The 19,544-nt window shown below is 40.3% G+C and overlaps 1 protein-coding gene and 1 long non-coding RNA gene across 5 annotated transcripts in view; one reads left to right on the top strand and one right to left on the bottom strand.

Annotated features, from left to right (window-relative positions):
- Positions 1–19,544, top strand: part of LOC145353916 (uncharacterized) — a 58,908-nt gene that overhangs the window by 35,330 nt on the left and 4,034 nt on the right. The window contains exon 5 of one of the 2 annotated variants that reach the window (XR_013888777.1): positions 13,953–14,950. The exons of the other annotated variant lie outside the window; for it this stretch is intronic. This is a non-coding gene — a long non-coding RNA (uncharacterized LOC145353916). Of the gene's footprint in view, positions 1–13,952; positions 14,951–19,544 lie in introns of those variants that run through there. 2 annotated transcript variants of the gene reach the window in all.
- On the bottom strand, positions 510–18,000 carry LOC145353915 (uncharacterized). Of its 3 annotated transcripts, none has more exons than XM_080204895.1 (5): positions 17,779–18,000; positions 10,053–10,195; positions 9,871–9,945; positions 6,206–6,358; positions 510–2,276 (listed from the first exon to the last, which is right to left on the bottom strand). In XM_080204895.1, the coding sequence occupies exons 1-5, from the start codon at positions 17,786–17,788 to the stop codon at positions 2,094–2,096; spliced, it is 564 nt and encodes a 187-aa protein (XP_080061021.1). In that variant the 5' UTR covers positions 17,789–18,000; the 3' UTR covers positions 510–2,093. The 3 variants fall into 3 exon arrangements, with proteins under 3 accessions (XP_080061021.1, XP_080061022.1, XP_080061023.1); XM_080204896.1 differs by lacking the exon at positions 17,779–18,000 and adding an exon at positions 15,594–15,681; XM_080204897.1 differs by lacking the exon at positions 6,206–6,358.

The raw sequence follows: 19,544 nt of genomic DNA, 5'->3' as shown, positions 1-19,544 counted from the left end.
CATAGGTTTAAGTTGTATTTGCATGTGGGTCTATTAAACTGACATAATACAAATGCATACAGTATTATTTTGATAAGTGCACAAAGAGCTTTGAAAGTACAGCAGAAATTTAATACATGTTGGACCAGATTCTCTGACTTCACCCGCAGCTGGGATTCTCCAGTCCCACTACAGGCAACAGAGTTTTGGCTGAGCGCCAAATTCTCTGTTCTCGCTGGCAATAGTGGTGGGGTATGAACAGCTGGAGAATCCCAGCCATTAAGTAACTGATGCATTTCTGTTAAAGGAAGCTTATTTAGGAATTAATCTGACCAAAGTAGCACACTCCATGATTTATCCTTTAATCTTTATGTTCACATTATTGCTTTACTTCCATAATTTCCGCAGTGATGAAATATCCATCTTCACCAACTGCATCAGCTAGTAAGATAAGATGGCTAAAGAAATGCACACTTATGATCGCTGTTACTTCATAATAAACATCAAAAAACAGTAGAATTGAGGCGATTACGACACAAATACTTAATACAGTTATCTATAAAATTCCAGAATTCCCTATTTTGAGAAGCCTTTTAAATAGTGATTAATATACCGCTATATTTTACTCCTACCATTAAATGTTTCATTTAGCACCTCAGTTGAGAACTGCTTTCGTCTATTAAAAATGTGAGGTTAAGTATCAGAAGTCTGTGATCTTCTGATGGATTCAAATGCTTAGCTGCCTGAAGCACAATGTTACCATTAGGTTCAATTTCTTGAAAAATTGTAACATTTGCTGTACCAGATTGTCATATGGTCATTTCAAGATGTTGCCTGCATGTTAGTATTGAGGAATGCCACTTATGACAACGTACTTTATGGATATAATAACGCTAAATAGTACTTAATCAGCAATGAGCGCCATTGCTGTACAACCATATATTAGACCAGAATTTGCTGGGAAAATAATTCCAAATCAGTAGTGTGTAAATTGTCCAGCAATAGCCCAGGCACTCAGCTTCACAAAAAGCAATCTCACCATCAACTTTTCCTTGAATTTCAAGAAATTGTTGTATTTCACATTAATTATTAATTAAACTTAGTTCAGGAAGTTGTAGCTGGTAATTAACAACCTAAGGACACTTTTAAGAAGAGCTTTATTATTTATTGGTATCACAAGTAGGCTTACATTAACACTGCAATTACGTTACTGTGAAGATCCCTTAGTCGCCACATTCCGACGTCTGTTCAGGGGAGAATTTAGCATGACCAATGCACCTAACCACACATCTTTTCGGACTGTGGAAGGAAACCGGAGCACCTGGAGGAAACCCACGCAGACACGGGGAGAATGTATAAAGACAGTGACCCAAATCAGAAAACAAACCCGGGTCCCTGGCATTGTAAGGCAGCAGTGCTAACTACTGTGCCATCATGCTCCTTAATGTACATGCAACGCCATTTAATCTGTCCAGCTATTAAGGGAACAATTCAACTTGTGGATTCCCATTTCTGCAGGTTGTAACTTAGATTTTTTTCACATTTTTAAATCAATGTTTTATAAATTTAGTTTACTTTCACTTTGTCCTTTTGTTTTCTCTCAGACTAATCTTTCTTGCCCACTTTTGTTCTCTCTGTGTCTGATTTGACTCTAATTTGCCTTGTTTCCTCCTGTCATTCCCCTTTTTCCCTCAATCCTTAAATCTCCTTGGTTAAGGAGATGCACTGTTTGTCCCATCACTCACCAAGATCATAGATGCCCTGTTGGCCTCACCATGCCACTATCAGCTGGAACTTATGGCAATGTGCAATGCAAAATATTTTGAGTTGAAGGGTGAGAGCAGAAAAAAAGTGGCCAGATATTCAAACCCTGCAAATTCTGGACATTGAGTATCTAGATTTTCCCCATGCCAAAGTATCTGATCACTGTACGAGTTACAAAAAATACGCCAACAGACACAAATCTTTGTACAACATCTCACACCAGGAAATATATTACATTTTAGAAGTCATTTAATACGTGGAATGAAAATAGGGCGATCGTGAACAGATAGGGAAGCAACACTGTTAAATGTTAGTCGTTCAAGCCAAAGGAAAAGTGGTTAGGTTGATTTTCATCTTATCCTGGTGCAGCTCTGACAGGGCCCAACAAATAATTTTTCCCAACACAAGTACAAATTTGAGATTATTCTCAGTTGTTCTTTGTTTCCTTTCCTTGCTTTTACTTTTCTGTGTTTCTTGCCTCTTTTGTTGTGGCTAGATTGATGAGTGCTACATCTCGTGTTTCTATTCAACTGCTAAAAGATAAAGGAAGAGGACAGGTTATTCAATATTTTTATGGGTAAAACAGGGATTATGCTAGATGAAAATAATAATGATAACATCATGTAAATGTTGAATCTAGAGATTCGGAGCTGCTTAAAATAGAAACATATGAATTAAAAGCAGGAGTAGGCCACTCAGCCCCTCGAGCCTGCTCCGCCATTCAGCAAGGTCATGGCTCTTCTGATTGTAACCTCAACACATTCCTGCTGACCTACAATAGCCTTTTACCCTCTTGCTTATCAAGAATTTGTCTATCTCTCCTATAAAAATATTCAAAGACTCTACTTCCACCATCTTTTGAGAAAGAGAATTCCGAAGACTCACAACCTCCTGAGAGAAAGAGTCATAAGAACATAAGAACATAAGAAATAGGAGCAGGAGTAGGCCAACTAGCCCCTCGAGCCTGCCCCGCCATTCAATAAGATCATGGCTGACCTGTCTTGGCTCAGTTCCACATTCCCGCCCTCTCCCCATAACCCTTAATCCCCTCTCTTATCAAAAACCCATCAACCTGCGTCTTAAAAATATTTAGCGAGGTAGCCTCCACCACTTCAACGGGCAGAGAATTCCAGAGATTCACCACCCTTTGAGTGAAGAAGTTCTTCCTCAACTCTGTTCTAAACCGCCCCCCCCCCTTTATTTTGAGGCTGTGCCCCCTAGTCCTACTGTCCTTTCTGAGCAGGACCTCTCATTTCTGTCCTAAATGGATGACCCCTTATTTTGAAACAGTGGTCCCTAGTACTAGATTCTCCCACAAGAGGAAATATTGACCCTGCCAAGCCCTCTCAGGATCTTATATGTTTCAATCAAGTTGCCTCTTACTCTTCTAAATTAACTTCTAAAATCCTTCAATTACATTTTATAAGTTCATTAAGGTTGAAGAGGAAAGTCATGCATCCTAATTTATCCATTATAGTCCTTATATCATGGCATTATATTTTGGTCTGGCACAGTGGCACAGTTGTTAGCATTGCTGCCTCACAGTGCCAGGAACTTAGGTTCAATTCCTATATTGAGCCACTATCTGTATGGAGTCTGCACGTTCTTGCTGTGCCTGCGCGAGTTTCCCCCGGGTGCTCTGGTTTCCTCCCATAGTCCAAAGATGTGTGGTTTAAGGTGAATTGGCCATGATAAATTGCCCCTTAGTGTCAGGAGGACTACCTAAGGTAAAGGCATGTGATTATGGGAATAGAGCCTGAGTGGGATTATGATCGGTGCAGGACCGATGGGCTGAATGGCCTCCTATTGCAACATTGAATTCTATGGTGAATTTGTGGCTCATCACAGTATGGGGTAAGAATAATGGTGAATAGCAGACTCTTTTCACATTGACATTGGCACCTTTGGATCAGAATGATCATAACCAAGCAAAATAAAACTTTAGGGCTATCTCCTTGAAAACAATATACTTATTTGAACATGTCAAATGCACAATACAGCAATCCGTATTTTCCACAGCAATCAACTCTCCAGGCAAATAACACATACAAGGGTAGGTTTTCATCCAGGCCTATTGTAGGCCTCATCTATATATTGGGGACAAGTTGCACATGTTGTCCATCCTCTAAACACAATTTCCAGACATCTGCCTCAGCAACAGTAGCCCTCAGGAAGAGGATATGTGTGGATTCCATCACGAGGGGTTAATTTCAGTAACTGTGTGGTTAGGGAAGTGCAGCTACTCTTCCTAGCTCCAGGGGGAAGTTACTTTAAACAAAACAAAAGGAAAATTGACAAAATCCTACCTTTTGTTGGTGGTTGTGTGAGCCTGCGAGCAGTTTTTGCAACATCTGTCAAATTGGCACAACCTGCCCCTATACAAGATATGGAGATGCAGGTGTTGGACTCAGGTGGTTGCAGTAAGAAGTCTCACAAAATCAGGTTAAATTGGACTCACCTGATGAAGGAACAGTGCTTCAAAAGCTCGTGCTACCAAGTAAACCTGTTGGACTGTAACCTGGTGTTGTGAGACTTCTTACTGTTCCTATACAAAATTGGGGTGTGCTGCAATTTTACGTGCCCCAGAAAATGGGAGTAATATCCACTCATGTCAAATGCTGCTGAACAGTGGGTCAACACGGGGTCAATTCCTGGCTTGGGTCACTGTCTGTGCGGATTCGGCACGTTCTCCCATGGCTCTATGGGTTTCCTCCAGGTGCTCCGGTTTCCTCCCACAGTCCGAAAGACGTGCTGGTTAGGTGCATTGACCATGCTAAATTCTCCCTCAGTATATCTGAACAAGCATTGGAGTGTAGCAAGTAGGGGATTTTCACAGTAACTTCATTGCAGTGTTAATATAAGTCCACTTGTGACACTAATAAAATAAACAGTAAACTAAACAGTGCTATTTGTGTTGTGTACCCATCATAATCAAGAACACAGACTGCTTATGCTTATTTGGAACCAGCTGTGACGGGGTTAAAAAGGAGATGGAATTATTGACTTCATGGAATGAGGGGGAGATGCTGCCAGGTAGAATGAACCTGCCAACCTAAGCTAGAAGTCCAATGTCAAACAGATCTAATACTTCAGATCAGTCAGTGTGGCAATCGGTGTGGCAATATCTGAGGTGTTTGCCTTCAACATGTACAGGATCAAAGGCAAGTATTAGACTTGTCAACTCAGATTTAGTACTCTGGCACAGGCCTACTTATACAGGAGCAATAAAAATAAACTATCTGCTGTTATGGAGTGTAAACATGCCAGGTCTGTCAAGGCTATTTTTAGTTGCCCTCAGCAGCTGCTGAAGCAAGCTATATTCCTTTTACATATGTAAATTGAGTTGTGGAGTTGGGAATGGTGTGAGTGGAAGGAGGCACTGGCTGTACAAATAAATGCCTGCTGAAGGACCTTTCTCAAAATTACTCTAGTGGAGCAGATACCCAGCCCTCCCACTTGGAACACATCAGTGATCCCAAATCCACTGAAAGGTATAACACTTCTCTTCCGTTTTGTTTAAAAGAAACTTGCTCTGGAACTAGGAGGGGTAGATATGCTCCCTTGACTCCACTGTCATTATGACCAGCTTCTGTCACTGGAATCCACACAAATCCCCCTCCTGGGATTTACCCCAGGTGAGGCTATGTTGAATGGCCATGTTAAATTGCCCCTTCGTAGCCTGGGATGAGTAGGTTAGAAGGATTATTGGGGTAAATATGTGGAGTTACGGGGATAGGGCCTAGGTGGTTTGTTGTTGGGGCAGACTCGATGGGTTGAATGACCTCCTTTTGCACTGTAGAATTTCTATGATTTCTACAAGCCAGGAGTCTGGAAATTGAAGATCCCAGTCTGGAGAACTGTAGCTTGTCTTCAATATATGGCGCAGAAACATAGGCCCGAATGAAAATCTACAAATCTCCTTGCAGAATTTTGGTTTTTTTTGTTGGAATGTGGCAAGGGCAGCATTTAATACTAATTGCCGTTGAGAAGGTGGTGGTGGGCCATTTTCTTATACTACTGCAGTCCATCTTGTGCAGGTACACTTGCAGTGTTGTTGGAAAGGAAGTTCTGGGATTTTGACTCAGCGACAGTGGCAGAACAGCGGTGTATTCCTAAGTTAGGATGGCGAGTGGCTATGAGGTGGCAGCATTCCCATGTGTCCACTGCCCTTCTCTTTCTAGAAGGCAGATGTCGTGAGTTTGGAAGGTGCTGCTGAAGGAGGATTACTGAGTTTTACTTGTAGATTTTGGTAGGTCTTAGATGGGTGCACAGACCACAGTCCCAGCTATCTTGGAGAGCGGGAGCTGAGGAGACTCAAAGCACTGGATAAGTTTAGATAGGAAGAGATCAAATGTGACTGGAGAACATGCTGAAGAGACACAACAAGAAAGTGTCATAGGGAATAAATGCGCTAATCACAATACTTTTAAGAAATGATTATAGATAGAGAGTTGTTACCAACCTGGTGCACTTTGTTACAGTGACATTTTATTACAGATTCCATTTGGTTACTTATTTTGCACAATGCTGAATCTATGTCAGTAGTTGCAGTGCAGTTGACTTGACTTTTTAGGAATAAAGTCATACAATAAATTGACTGAAGTATCTTTTGCTCCTAAAATGCAAATGTAGAAAATTTTCATAGTTTAAAATTTGCTTGGTTTTAATACTTGTCAACTTCAACACCATTAAACATTTCACTCTCTTCCAACATCTCTCCTTCCTGATCCAACTCCGAGAATCCTGAATCTCTCAGTTACAGTCTGACCTGTGTCAATGCAGAAAGCGGGTAGTGTCAGGCGAGGTGTCATCTCAAAACAGCTCAAAGCCCACCTCACAACCCATCTGCTTTTGGGTTGAACAGAGGTGGGGCAGGAGGTGGGCAACCAACCCACTCCCAGGAGGTAGGCTGACTATTTAAATATTGTAATGAGGGACAGAAACTCATTTAATTTGTCTTACTGCTTGAACCCTCAGAAACCAGATATCCGCAACCTCATGAGGCCTTCAGCTTAAGACAGACAACGGCCCCCAGTGTAACCTCTGCTGCCTGTCCCCCTCCAAAATTGGGGATCGGATGCCCTTGGATTTGGACATCTAAATCCACTAGGTTCAGAGATCAGAGATTGGAACACCGATCAGAACCCTCCAGGCCAGAATGGGAACTGCCTATTCCCTCTCTATGCTAACATCAACACAGCTGCTCCTGTGGCTGCGCTCTCCGGCAGAATGTTCCCTGCCTGTCAGCGAACCTGTCCTGCTAGACAGGCTGGCTTCCAGATACAAAACCTTGGGGGAAGAAACCCCACGCAGAGGGTAAAGCTCCATGGTATGTAAGGAAATATGGACCTTCAGCATCCCAAACAAAAACTCTTCCCATTCCATCGCTGTCAATTTTGGGACAGCTTCTAAAAACAGTTTCTCTTGTGTCTATCCTGGAATCCCCTGCAAAGTCACCTCAGCCTATGGCTGAACAAAATTACCTCAGGTACACAATCAGGCTTTGCATATAAGCCAATGGCAGCTGTCAGTCAATCTAGGCCTATTGCTTAGGGCTGGATTTTATGCTCCCCAATGGTGGGTTTGAAGACAGACAGGACACATAAAACCCAACGGTGACCTATCTGTCGTCTATCCATCCACTCCCAAACTATCTGAAAGTTTATTGGGGAGGGGGGGGTGGGGGGGGGGTGGAGGAAGGAAAGCACAGGCGGTCCACCTGACCTTGGGCCAATTAAGGCCCTTAAATCACCAATTAATGGTCAACTAAGGGGCTCATCTCAACCCCACCAATATTTTAGGCCTGGCAGGAGAAAGTACATGTCATCTGAGAATCCTGGCAGCTTAAAGTATGTGGGCCAATGCCAGGAAACCCCTTTGCCAATCTCCTAGTCACATCTAAGACATTTTCCCAGGGTGATCCTCCTGATATAACTTAGAATAGGCTGGTGTCCCTTCACCAAAACTGATTTATTTACAATAGTTTGCAATTCTCAGGCAGGTACTTCCCTGTACAGGTATACACCCTGAGTCCCAGTGACCTGGACACTCCACTTTATATGCCTCTGTAGAGCTCCCTGACTGGGCAGCATTAACAGGCCTCAAATAGCGAGTTCATATTCCAGCAGGTCCTACTCATGGACCTTGTTTAAATCATTCCACCTCCTTTAATTCATCCCCCCATCTTTTCAATCTGATCCCATCTCCTTCACCGACTCACCCCTACCAAGGTCCCCAAACCCAGATCCAGTAGGGCTCCTTGGCAGATTAGTGCTTATCATCCATCAGCCACCAGCTGTGGACTCATTTTCCAATCATTGACTTGGAATTATTTTCATAAACTACTTAACCTTTTAAACCATCTCCCTGCCTTTTAAAACCCTCTCAACACTTGAATCATAGTGTTGTAAACCCCTGTCTATATTAATGGGGATGAAGTAGAAATGGTCGAGAGCTTCAGGTTTCTAGGTGTCCAGATCACCAACAACTTGTTGTGGTCTCTCCAGGCCAACACTATAGTTAAGAAAGCCTACCAATGTCTCTATTTTCTCAGAAGACTAAGGAAATTTGGCATGTATGCTATGACTGTCATCAACTTTTACAGATGCACCATAGAAGGCACTCTTTCTGTTGTATTACAGCTTGGTATGGCTCCTGCTCTGTTCAAGATTGCAAGGAACTACAATGGGTCGTAATGAAGCCCAGTCCATCACCCAAACTAGCCTCCCATCCATTGACACTGTCTATACTTCCCAGTGTCTCGGAAAAGCAGCCAGCATAATTAAGGACCCTGTGCACCCCGGACATTCTTTCTTCCATCTTCTTCCATTGGAAAAAGATATAAAATGTTGAGGACACGCACCAACTGACTCAAGAACAGCTTCTTCTCTGCTGCCATCAGACTTTTTGAATGGACGTACCTCGCATTAAGTTGATCTTTCTCTACACCCTAATTATGACTGTAACACAATATTCTGCACATCTCCTTTTTCAATGAACAGTATTCTTTGTCTTTATAGCGTGCAAGAAACAATACTTTTCACTATCTACTAATACATGTGACAATAATAAATCAAATCAAATCAGATCAAAATAATTTCAATCTTCTCCCTTTAAAAAACCTTGAGACATTATTTTACACAAGCAATACCATTTAAATCCAAGTTGCTTTTAGAAAATTGAAATATGCATCCAATAAATATCCTAATGCAAATTTCCATGGATAGGTGGGTGGTGAGGTGGTATTGTCATTGGACTAGTATTCCAGAGACACAGGGTAATGTTCTGGATGCCTGAGTTCAGATCCTTGATAATTATGGAATTTGGAATTAAGAACCTAATGATAACCATCACATTGTTGATTGGTTGATCTGATTTACTAATAATAAATTTTAGGGAAAGAAATTTTCCATCCTAACTGGCCTTGCCTACATGAGGGTGGCACGATGACACAGTGGTTAGCACTGCAGCCTCACAGCACCAGGGAGCTAGGTTCAATTCCTGGCTTGGGTTACTGTCTGTGTGGAGTCTGTATGTTCTCCCCGTGTCTTTGTGGGTTTCCCCCAGTGCTCCGATTTCCTTCCACAGTCCAAAAGACATGCTGGTTTTGTGCGTTGGCTATACTAAAATTCTCCCTCGGTGTACCCAAACAGGTGGAGTGTGGCAACTAGGGGATTTTCACAGTAACTTAATTGTAGTGTTAATGTAAGCCTACTTGTGACACTAATAAATAAACTTAAACCTACGTGACTCCAGACCCACAAAGATGTGGTTGACTCTTAAATGCCCTCCGAAACGACCTAGAAAGGCACTTGCCGGAATTTTACAGCTTCACCCGTCTCAATTCTGGGACTGGCAGAATGGCATTCTCCACTGGCTCGGGTGGGATCTTCTGAGTCTCAGGGGGGAAAGGGAGTAAAATTTCGGCAACTCAGTTCAAAGGCAATTAGGGATGGGCTGTGCTGACCCAGCCAGCAATGCTCACACCCAATGATTTTTTTAAAATCATATGCATTTAAAATAAATCCACCTGTGTGTTTCGATTCACATAATCTATTACAGTATTCTAAAGTATGAGTGAAGTTGATAAGTGAGCCAAAGTAATGGGAAATAACTGATAAACTGTACCTTATTTGATCGACAGCTAAACATTTTTGGGTGTTTCAGCATTTCATTCTTTTCTGAAATTCCCGTGATATTTTTCTGCAAAAAAAATGACAGGAGAGTATAACTAACCAGTGTAAACTGATTATTTGAAGTCATATTTCATAATGCTCATAAAATCCAAAAACTGTGTTTCATGTACATACGAAGCTTCTTAATTCATCAAACACGACTGCTTTATAATTCTCTAGGATGACACCAATCTTGCACTTCTTCCCTTTGCACTTGCATGTGGCTGAAGACATCAGCATCAACAGCAGAGAAACACTGGTCACAAGCCTGGGACAAACTGGAGAAAAGTAACACAACAAGAAATGGTCATTTTCAGGACAGTGCATAATGATCAAGAATTCAAATGCACATACACCCATGACAGCGCTGATAAAGCCCATTTACCATGTCAAACCAGCGGCGATGTTAGTGCTTCCACTGGAACTATTTATTCTACTCTAATTCCTGCTGTATTCCTGTAAACTTTTACATTTTTCCTTTTCAAATATTTACCCAATTCCATTTTAAATCTGGCAAAGGCTTGCATCCTTACTGAGAGACTGTGTGTGTGTGTTTATGTTTTTTTTAAATTCTACGTTGGAAATACCGAGCAAAATACAAAGTAGATTAATCAACTTGAAATTCAGTCATTGGACACCACCTTGGCAATGAGTAAAATGAGACCTTAGACCAGTAAGCTAGATAAATGACTTCGTCTTTTCAAAGGATCTGTTTGGAAGATGGATGGTATTCTAACCATGTTTTTATAAAAAATAGGAACAGGAGTAGGCCATTTGGCCCCTCATGACTGCTCTAACATTTAGTAAGTTGATGTGATAGTGGCCATAAGTCTATCTCTAGACTGATCCCTGGGATGAAGGCCTTGTCTTATGAGGAGAGGTTGAGCAGGTTAGGCAGAAGAATGGGAGGTGATCTTATTAAAACATATCTGATTCTAAGGGGACTGCCTCAGGGGCTAAGTATATACCCAACCTCCCCCACCCAGAATCCTTGATTCCCTCGGAGATCAAAAATCTGTCCAACTCAAGTTTGAATACATTTAATGACCCAGCCTCCATTGCTCTCTGTAGAAGAGAACTCCAAAGATCAATAATCCTTTAAGAGGAGAAATTTCTCTACATCATTGCCTTAAGCAGGGGACCCCTTATTCTTTAATAACTCCCCCCAGCTCCATCAAGTTCTACATTATCCCACAAGCAATATCCACTCACCATCTACCCTGTCAAGCTCCCTCAGAATTATATATGTTTTAATAAGATCACCTCCCATTCTTCTGAACTCCAGTGTGTATGTGCCCAACCTGCTCAACCTTTTCTCATAAGACAATCTCTTCATGGTTTTTTAAAGTTTATTTATTAGTGTAACAATGTCAACAAAATAAAGGAGATAGTCATCGACTTCAGGAAGCATAAAGGAGAACATGCCCCTGTCCACATCAATGAAGATGAAGTAGAAATGGTTGAGAGCTTCAAGTTTTTAGGTCTCCAGATCACCTACAACCTGTCCTCGTCCTCCCATGCTGACACTATGGTTAAGAAAGCCCACCAATGCCTCTATTTTCTTCAAAGACTAAGGAAATTTGGCATATCAGCTGCGACTCTCACCAACTTTTACAGATGCACCATAGAAAGCAGTCTTTCTAGTTGTATCACAGCTTTGTATGGCTCCTGCTCTGCCCAAGACTGTAAGAAACTACAAAAGTTCGTGAATGTAGCCCAGTCCATCATGCAAACCAGCCTCCCATCCAATGGCTCTGTCTATACTTCCTGCTGCCTTGCAAAAGCAAACAGCATAATTGAGGACCCCATGCACTCTCGACATACTCTCTTCCATCTTCTTCCATCAGGAAAAAGATACAAAAGTTTGAGATCATGTACCAGCTGACTCAAGGACAGCTTCTTCCCTGCTGCCTTCAGACTTTTGAATGGATGTACCTTGCACTATGTCGATCTTTCTCTCCACCTAGTATGACTGTAACATTGCATTCTGAACTCTCTCCTTTCCTTCTCGATGAATGATTTTTTTTGTCTGTATAGCATGTAAGAAACAAAGCTTTCCACTGTATACTAATACATGTGACAATAGTAACTCAAATCAAATCAAACCAAGTTAGGCTTACATTAACACTGCAATGAAGTTACTGTGAAAATTCCCAGGTCGCTGCATTCTGGCACCTGTTTGGATACACTGAGGGAGAATTTAGCATGGCCAATACGCCTAACTAGCACATTTTTTGGACTATGGGAGGAAACTGGAGCACCCGGAGGAAACCCGCACAGACATAGGGAAAGATGCAGACTCCACACAGACAGTCACTCAAGCCAAGAATTGAACCTGGGTCCTAGGCAGCAGTGCTAACAATTGTGCCACCGAGCGGCCCCCAGGAATTAGTCTAGTGAACCTTCTTTAGCTTCTCTAAAATGATCAAAGTTAATTTTTCTTGATCACTTCTTGACGAAAGTCCCTTACCATTAGTTGGAATAAGATTGTAGATTTTAATTACCTACATGTCCTAAAAGACCAAAATACCTGTTATCATAGAAAGATAACTACACTGTAACAAGAAAAAAACATTGCCAGTGACATTAGCCAGATTAACACAATCATATGACATTTCTCTTCATATATTAGCAAAGACATTAATCTAATTGCTCAACTAAAAGACAGACAATGGAGTGTTGTATGGGTGCTTTCCAGTAATATCATAAATAATAAATCCCCTCACAGTTTAACAAACAGTACATTATTGAAACAAAAAAGGCAATTCTGTTGTAAACATTAATATTTGAAACCTAAAGGAGTGAAGAGAGTTAGGACCCTAACATGTCAGCAAACTATGCATTCTTTATGTGTCATAATTCATTTGTGCTTAGTTTTCTCAACTGGCGTTCCATCAACATGTCCACATTGATGACAGACTGTTCTGGTCTCTTACTGTGGCACTGGATTCAGCTCAACTCAACTCAATGTACCTCATCGAACTCACACTGAGGAGAAACTGTTCACCTGCTCTAAGCATGGTTTGGAGTTCACTTGGTCATCTCACCTGCTGACATACCAGAGAGTTCAAGAGTAACTACTGTAATTTGATTTTGTTGTTAACTGTGTCCAAGGGTGGTGCAGTGGTTAGCACTGCTGCCTCACAGTGCCAGGGGCCAAGGTTCAATTCCTGGCTTGGGTCACTGTCTGTTCAGAGTCAGCGTGCTTTCTTGGAGTCTGAGTGGGTTTCCTCTGGATAATCTGTTTTTATCCCACAGTCCAAAAGACATGCTGGTTAGGTGCATTGGCCATGTTAAATTCTCCTTTAGTGTACCTGAACGAATGTGGTGACTGGTGGGATTTTCAAGGTAACTTCATTGCAGCGTTAATGTAAGTCTTCTTGTGACACTGATAAATAAACTTCAAATCTAAACTCCATAAAGGAAGCAGACACAAAGAATCAGTGAAAATTCCAGTTAAACACTCCTCTGTGAAACAACATCTCGATGCTCTGGCATTTAGGTGAAAGCAGAAATACTTGAAAAACTGGTAGATATTGCTGTAAGTAGCTACCATCCAGGAATCGCTGGACATGCTAAATTATCGGCATAACTTTTGGTTGCTTTAGCTGGCACTTATTCTACAATAATACTAATACAATTGGATGTACTTAAACCACCAATCAGCTTGGATATTTGAGTGCCAAAGTTTGTTGCTGTGGCATCTGAACAGCTAAGCAGATGGGTTGTTACTTCCAGTTCTATTTGGTCACCCCAGTTCAGAACTCCAAAGTTTATTTTGATGGCAGTGTTGGAACTGTGATCTGAGTAGGAAACTGCCATCATGGCTTCCTGTGCTAGAAGCAGTTGATACATCACATTTGTCCGAATCTCAGGATGTGTATCAAACAATCAAGTCTTCACACGCTAAGTACCGTGTAAAGCATGTGGTCACAAATTCAGTGAGCTGGAATAAGATTAAAGGATGTGTAATCTTCTGTTGAGTTTTATAGCAACCACGGGCTTATAAAGGGATATGTGTTTCTTTTATTCCAGGATTTAAAAAATGGTTGAGTATTGCAGAGCCCTCTTTCAGAAAAACTGGAATTTCATGGAGTATTTTCCCAGGAATTTACCATCAACATGAATTTGAAATGTGGGAACAATTGTCACATAATCCTTAACAGAGATGTACTTAAGTTCTATCAATTAACTGGATTCATCAAGCAGACAATGCCATATTCTGCTATCTCTCCGTGGATCCTGAGAATGGAATAGAAATCTTTTCCACCGAAGTGGAACAGACAGTGGGTGAAGCTTTATGGAATAGTAGTGGGGTTGGATGTCTGAAGAGTTAACTTCTGGAAAATTGACCTACTCTTATCAGTATTTTGGCCAACGTTTCCATTGAGAATCAACACATTTTACTGGCTATTTTTTCTGAAGATGTAATGAGGTTACTGCCATGCTGTGATGCTAAAGTAGACATGATGTGGCGATGCCGGCGTTGGAATGGGGTAAACACAGTAAGAAGTCTGACAACACCAGGTTTACGTTCAACTAATTTATTTGATAGTAAACGCACAAGCTTTCGAGGTTTCCCTCTTCGTCAGGTGAACGGTCTCAACAGGGATCCTGGGTCCATGTTGCACCATCAGCAACCATTGCAGATGGACTTAATCAGTTGGACTTAAACATGGTGTTGTCAGATTTCTTACTGTGATGCTAAAGGCCAGGTTAGAGTTAGGCTGCTTGGATACAAGTAAAACCATGTTGCAGAAAACCTCACAACAGCCAGTAAATGTTTATTACAGATCTCCCAAATGCATGCAACTGCCAGAGTAAGGCTCAGATTAAACAGCAATGTAGATTGGTATTCCCGCAAGTTAACAGTTGAAATATTTCATTTTTATTCCTACTCTTGCACGAATGACAAAAATAATTGAACAGCACAAATTACATTTGACTATCCTTTTACAAATGTATTTTATTTGCTCTCAAATTAAAAATGCATTATCCAAAGCAACATGCAATTAATGTGCCAGAAATGATTTAAATAAATTCACATAAACATATTTGGCTCCAGCTGCGTTTTTTACTAAGAAATAATAAGTTGTGCAGACTGAAAGACATCTGTGAAGTGGATTATATTTGCTTTGAACTAATGCCAACAGAGGGAAATTTGGATCAGGGAAAGAATATTTTTCATAATCATGCTAACTATCCCAGTTTACTGTTCGGTTATGTTATTTTGTTGCTCCAGTTTTGTGGTTTCCTTGTATCTAGATGAACTGCATGATTTGGATAAGCCCAATTTTTACTCAGACAGAGTTCAGTTATTGGGCAGTGTTTACACGAACTATTTTGGATTCTGCTTATATAGCTGCGGTCAAAACAGGCTTGCATTTTTGTCTCATTGAACATACTTTTACACGGCAGTCAGTGCACAGCATAAACACAGAACACTGGAAAAAAAGGCACGACAAGAAACAACCAATACTCCAAAATCCATTGGCTTCAATAAGTTTACCAGTACTGTGAAATGTATCCTGAAAACAATTTATTTGACTTAGTACATAGGAAGAGGAGTAGGCCATTCATCCTTTTGAGCCCATTCTGCTACTGAATCATAGTATGGCTGATTTATACCTCAACTCCATTTACTCACCATTGATTCAAATCCTTTGATACACTTACCTAACAAAAATCCTTCATTGTCGGTCTTGCAATTTTAATTAACCCAGCATCCAGTCTTTTGAGAGAGAGTGTGTTCCAGATTTTTGCTACCCTTTCTGTGGAAAAAGTGTTCTAATTTAAAAATTGTGCTCCCCTTGTTCTAGATATCCCCAGAAGAGGAAATGATTTCTCTATATCCACCCTGTTGATTCCATTCTTATAACTTTTAATACCTCAATTAAAATCAGCATTGTAGACTCAAGGAGATACTAATGTGACTTGTCTTCATAATTTATTTTTTTATGCCCTGATTTAATTCTGATAAATCTTAGCTGTACCTTCCTTGAGGTCAATATATCCTTCATGAAAATCTGAAGGCAGTATTCCAGAAGGAAACTAACTAACGTTTTTCCCTTCCCTACTTTGTATTCCATCCTTCTTGAAATAAAGACCATTTTGATTACTTTTTGTACCTCTACCCTTTTTGTGATTTTGATGACCGGACACTCAAATCCTTTTATTCCCTCACAGTTAAGAAACTTCTGATTTATCTCTCTTAGATACAAATTGAATGGCCTCCTTGAACTTAATCTGCTACAATTTGGCCCACTGACATTGTCTGTCTGTGCCTCTTTATAACTTCCTGCTCCTGCCTATATAACTTACTGTGCTTCCTAACTTAAAGTCATCTCTAAACTTTGACGTATATCCTTATTGTTTCACCCAAGTCATTAATACATATGATAAAAAGCTGGGGCTACAGTACAGATTCCTGTCACACTCCAATATCAGTGTTCATCTTCTATATCCCTACTCTCTGCCTCTTATTTCCTAATCAATTACCAACACATATCCTCCCATAACCAACACAAGATTCCTCCAATTCCACATACTTATAATTTTGCTAACAATTTCATAAGAAATGTTTATTCGATGTCTTTCAATTCATAGCCACTTATAAGAAATAATTCAATTCTCGATGGCTGGAATGACTGCCAACTCTTAGGTCACGATCTTACCGGCCGTTCACGCCACACTCCCATTGCAGTGAGGTTAGAGAATTTGGCACCCAGCCAAATTTCTGTTCATTGCAGTGGGATAGGAAAATCTCACCAGCATGAATGATGGTAACATTCCAACATTACTGTACAGAAACACAGGATGTTGTTAATAAATCACTTTGCAATATACCCTCAAAGTTAAGAACTGGATTGCAGTTAAACCTATAAGATGCAATCAGTACAAAAGCTCTTAACTCTCTGCTTAAATTATTGAAATATTGTACTCTGGTAAATAAAATAATAGCATTGTGCACAAATTAAACAATTTTGAAGTGTTATTTAAGAAATAGTGATAATGAACACACTTAATAACGGGGTCAATATGTTACAAATAAAAAATAGCTCTGCAGGTTGCTCGTATAATTTGCATGTGGTTGCACATGCAAACCACATGCTACACAGCACTCATGGAGTTTAGGTTGCTGTGACAACATGCACTTTTACATGCATGTTGTAATCTGATGGTGCATGTATCTATGCATTAGTTGAGTTGTAGCAACAGAATTTATTCCAGCGCCAAGTTTTATACAGCCTGGATCTGCATCAAATGTTGACTGCCAAGATAAAATTTTGCACATGTGTACTTATACATATCCATTTAAATGTCCGTGCAGTTAAGTGAGTATAGAGACTTGCTGTGGACTGATGAATTTTAAATATGCAGATTTGCAGCAATACAAACTTAGCAGTAGATCTGGACCCAAAAACTATCTGTGTATATCTTCAGATATATACATATAGTGTTATCCTCTTTTAAAGAGGAAAATTCACCCATGTGCTTGAAGACAATGCGAATGATCAGATAAAACAAAATCTTGAATAAACTAAAGCTGAGAGACTCAATTACAAATCAGTATCATCTGCCTTTAATTTTATGTCGCGATGTTGGTGTTCCTTTGGCAAAAGGCCTTCTTAGTTCAGCTTTTTAACCAGAAAGAGATATTTCTTTTCAAATCTGCTTTGATTTACACTGATTCCCACATCAAACACAAACCTGGAATTGTAAGTTATTGATTGAGAGTTACAGGTAGCTCCCAGATTAAATTAGCAATCAATAATAAATATACACGCAAATTACATACTTCTAAGAAGAGATCCAATTTCTAAAAGTAAAATTAGACAGAAACTCAATTTCCTTTGCTTACCATTTAGCATGGTATACTGAATAATCCACAATACCGGGAATCGATGGTCAAGAAGTAACTACTGATCATTGTCAAGCTTCTCTGATGCAAAAGTTTCACTTCCACATATCCATGTCCCTTTCACACCAATTACTCATGCAAATATGCAGATCATTAATACACTGATTAATCCTCTTTAGTTAACTTCATGTTGAAGCAGCCTTGATTGCTGTTTCGCACTAAGTGCCATGACCAGAGAGACAGAATTGCCTGCTTACCCTCGATTTCATTCAGTTCAAGCCTGATTAACTTCAACAAACTTCCGTGACTGCTTGCCAGACTTTCACTTTCGTCAGATTAAAGAAAAAAAGCTTGTACCACATTCTTCAACAATTCCTTGGCAAGCAATTTGAATAGTTTATCTGCACTGCACAAGCTTCAAGTCTCGGGTACACTAAAAGTTGCTTCTGCCAATAGATATTATATTTTACTCATTAATCAACTCAGGATCTTAAAAATTTTAAAAACTGGAAACAACAACATTGCATCGGAGTTAAAAACAGAACTAAACATTAACCATCTAAATCACAATATATTGCATTTTTTTCCATTATGTTTGAGAAATACTGCTTTTAACAATGAATTATGATTGAATTATTGTATATAAAGATTGAAACTTCAAAGTGCAATTGTTAAACCATGGAAAGCTAGATTGAAAGTGAATATCTTCAGCTTCAGGCTATACAAACACTTTTGCCAAGCAAACAGTGCAAATCACCTCTGGGCTTGGAAAGCCCATTTAAACCAGCTCCCCCTGATTTTGAAATTACTTTCAAGCCATCTGATACCTCTGTGCAGCATTGTGACAAGTGAGAATACCTGCACACAAAGAGAAAGCTGACTATATAAACCTCTACTGCCACTAAAGCTGTGTTGTTAATAACGGAGACAGGGTCTAATAGGGAAGGGAGGGGGCGATCAAGCACTTAATATTCTTGGCTTCAAGATATTTAGCAAAATTAAGGGATGAGAAAAATGAGATGGTGGGATGACTAACAAATCAGCACACGAGAGGTTTCATATGGTTGAGGGATCAAGGACAGAATCTATTTGGTTGGAAATAAGGGATAATAAATTGCTCCTCAATTCTGAGTCCTACATGCTTGAGACAACAGAGATAGAGAGGTTTAGCAGTTTGCTAATGGCCAACGACATGGTGCAGCAGGGAGTAATTCAGATTCTTGGGACTGTTGGACCAGATCTGTGATGGGAAAGCCCTGTTCAAGATCGACCGGTTGCAACTGAATAGAGCTGGGATCTATCTGTGAAAACAGATTAACCTGAGATGGGATATCTCTATCAAAGAGGCAGCACAGGTGTCATGGGCTGAATGTCTTCCTTCTGTGTCATATTGTTCTTTTTTAAATATTTGCTCATGCAATCTGGGCATCGCTGGCTGAGCCAGCATTTATTACCCATCCCTAATTGTCTTTGAATTGAGTGGCTTGGGCCATTTAAGCGGGCAGTTGAGAATCAGCCACATTGCTGTGGCTCTGGAGTCACGTGTAGACCAGGCCAGGCCAGACCAGGTAAGGATGGCAGATTCCTTCCCTAAAGGATATTAGTGAACCAAATAGTTTTTTGCAACAATTGACAGTGGTTTTCATGGTCATCATTAGACTTTTAATTCCAGATTTTTAATGAATTCATCATCTGCCGTGGTGGGATTAGAACATGGGTCCCCAAAGCATCACTTTGCGTCTCTGGATTACCTGTGAAATGACAGT

Source organism: Carcharhinus amblyrhynchos, chromosome 16, assembly GCF_965287045.1.
Source record: "Carcharhinus amblyrhynchos chromosome 16, sCarAmb.v2.hapA, whole genome shotgun sequence".
Taxonomy (NCBI): domain Eukaryota; kingdom Metazoa; phylum Chordata; class Chondrichthyes; order Carcharhiniformes; family Carcharhinidae; genus Carcharhinus; species Carcharhinus amblyrhynchos.
This window is presented reverse-complemented; position numbering and strand designations above follow the sequence as displayed.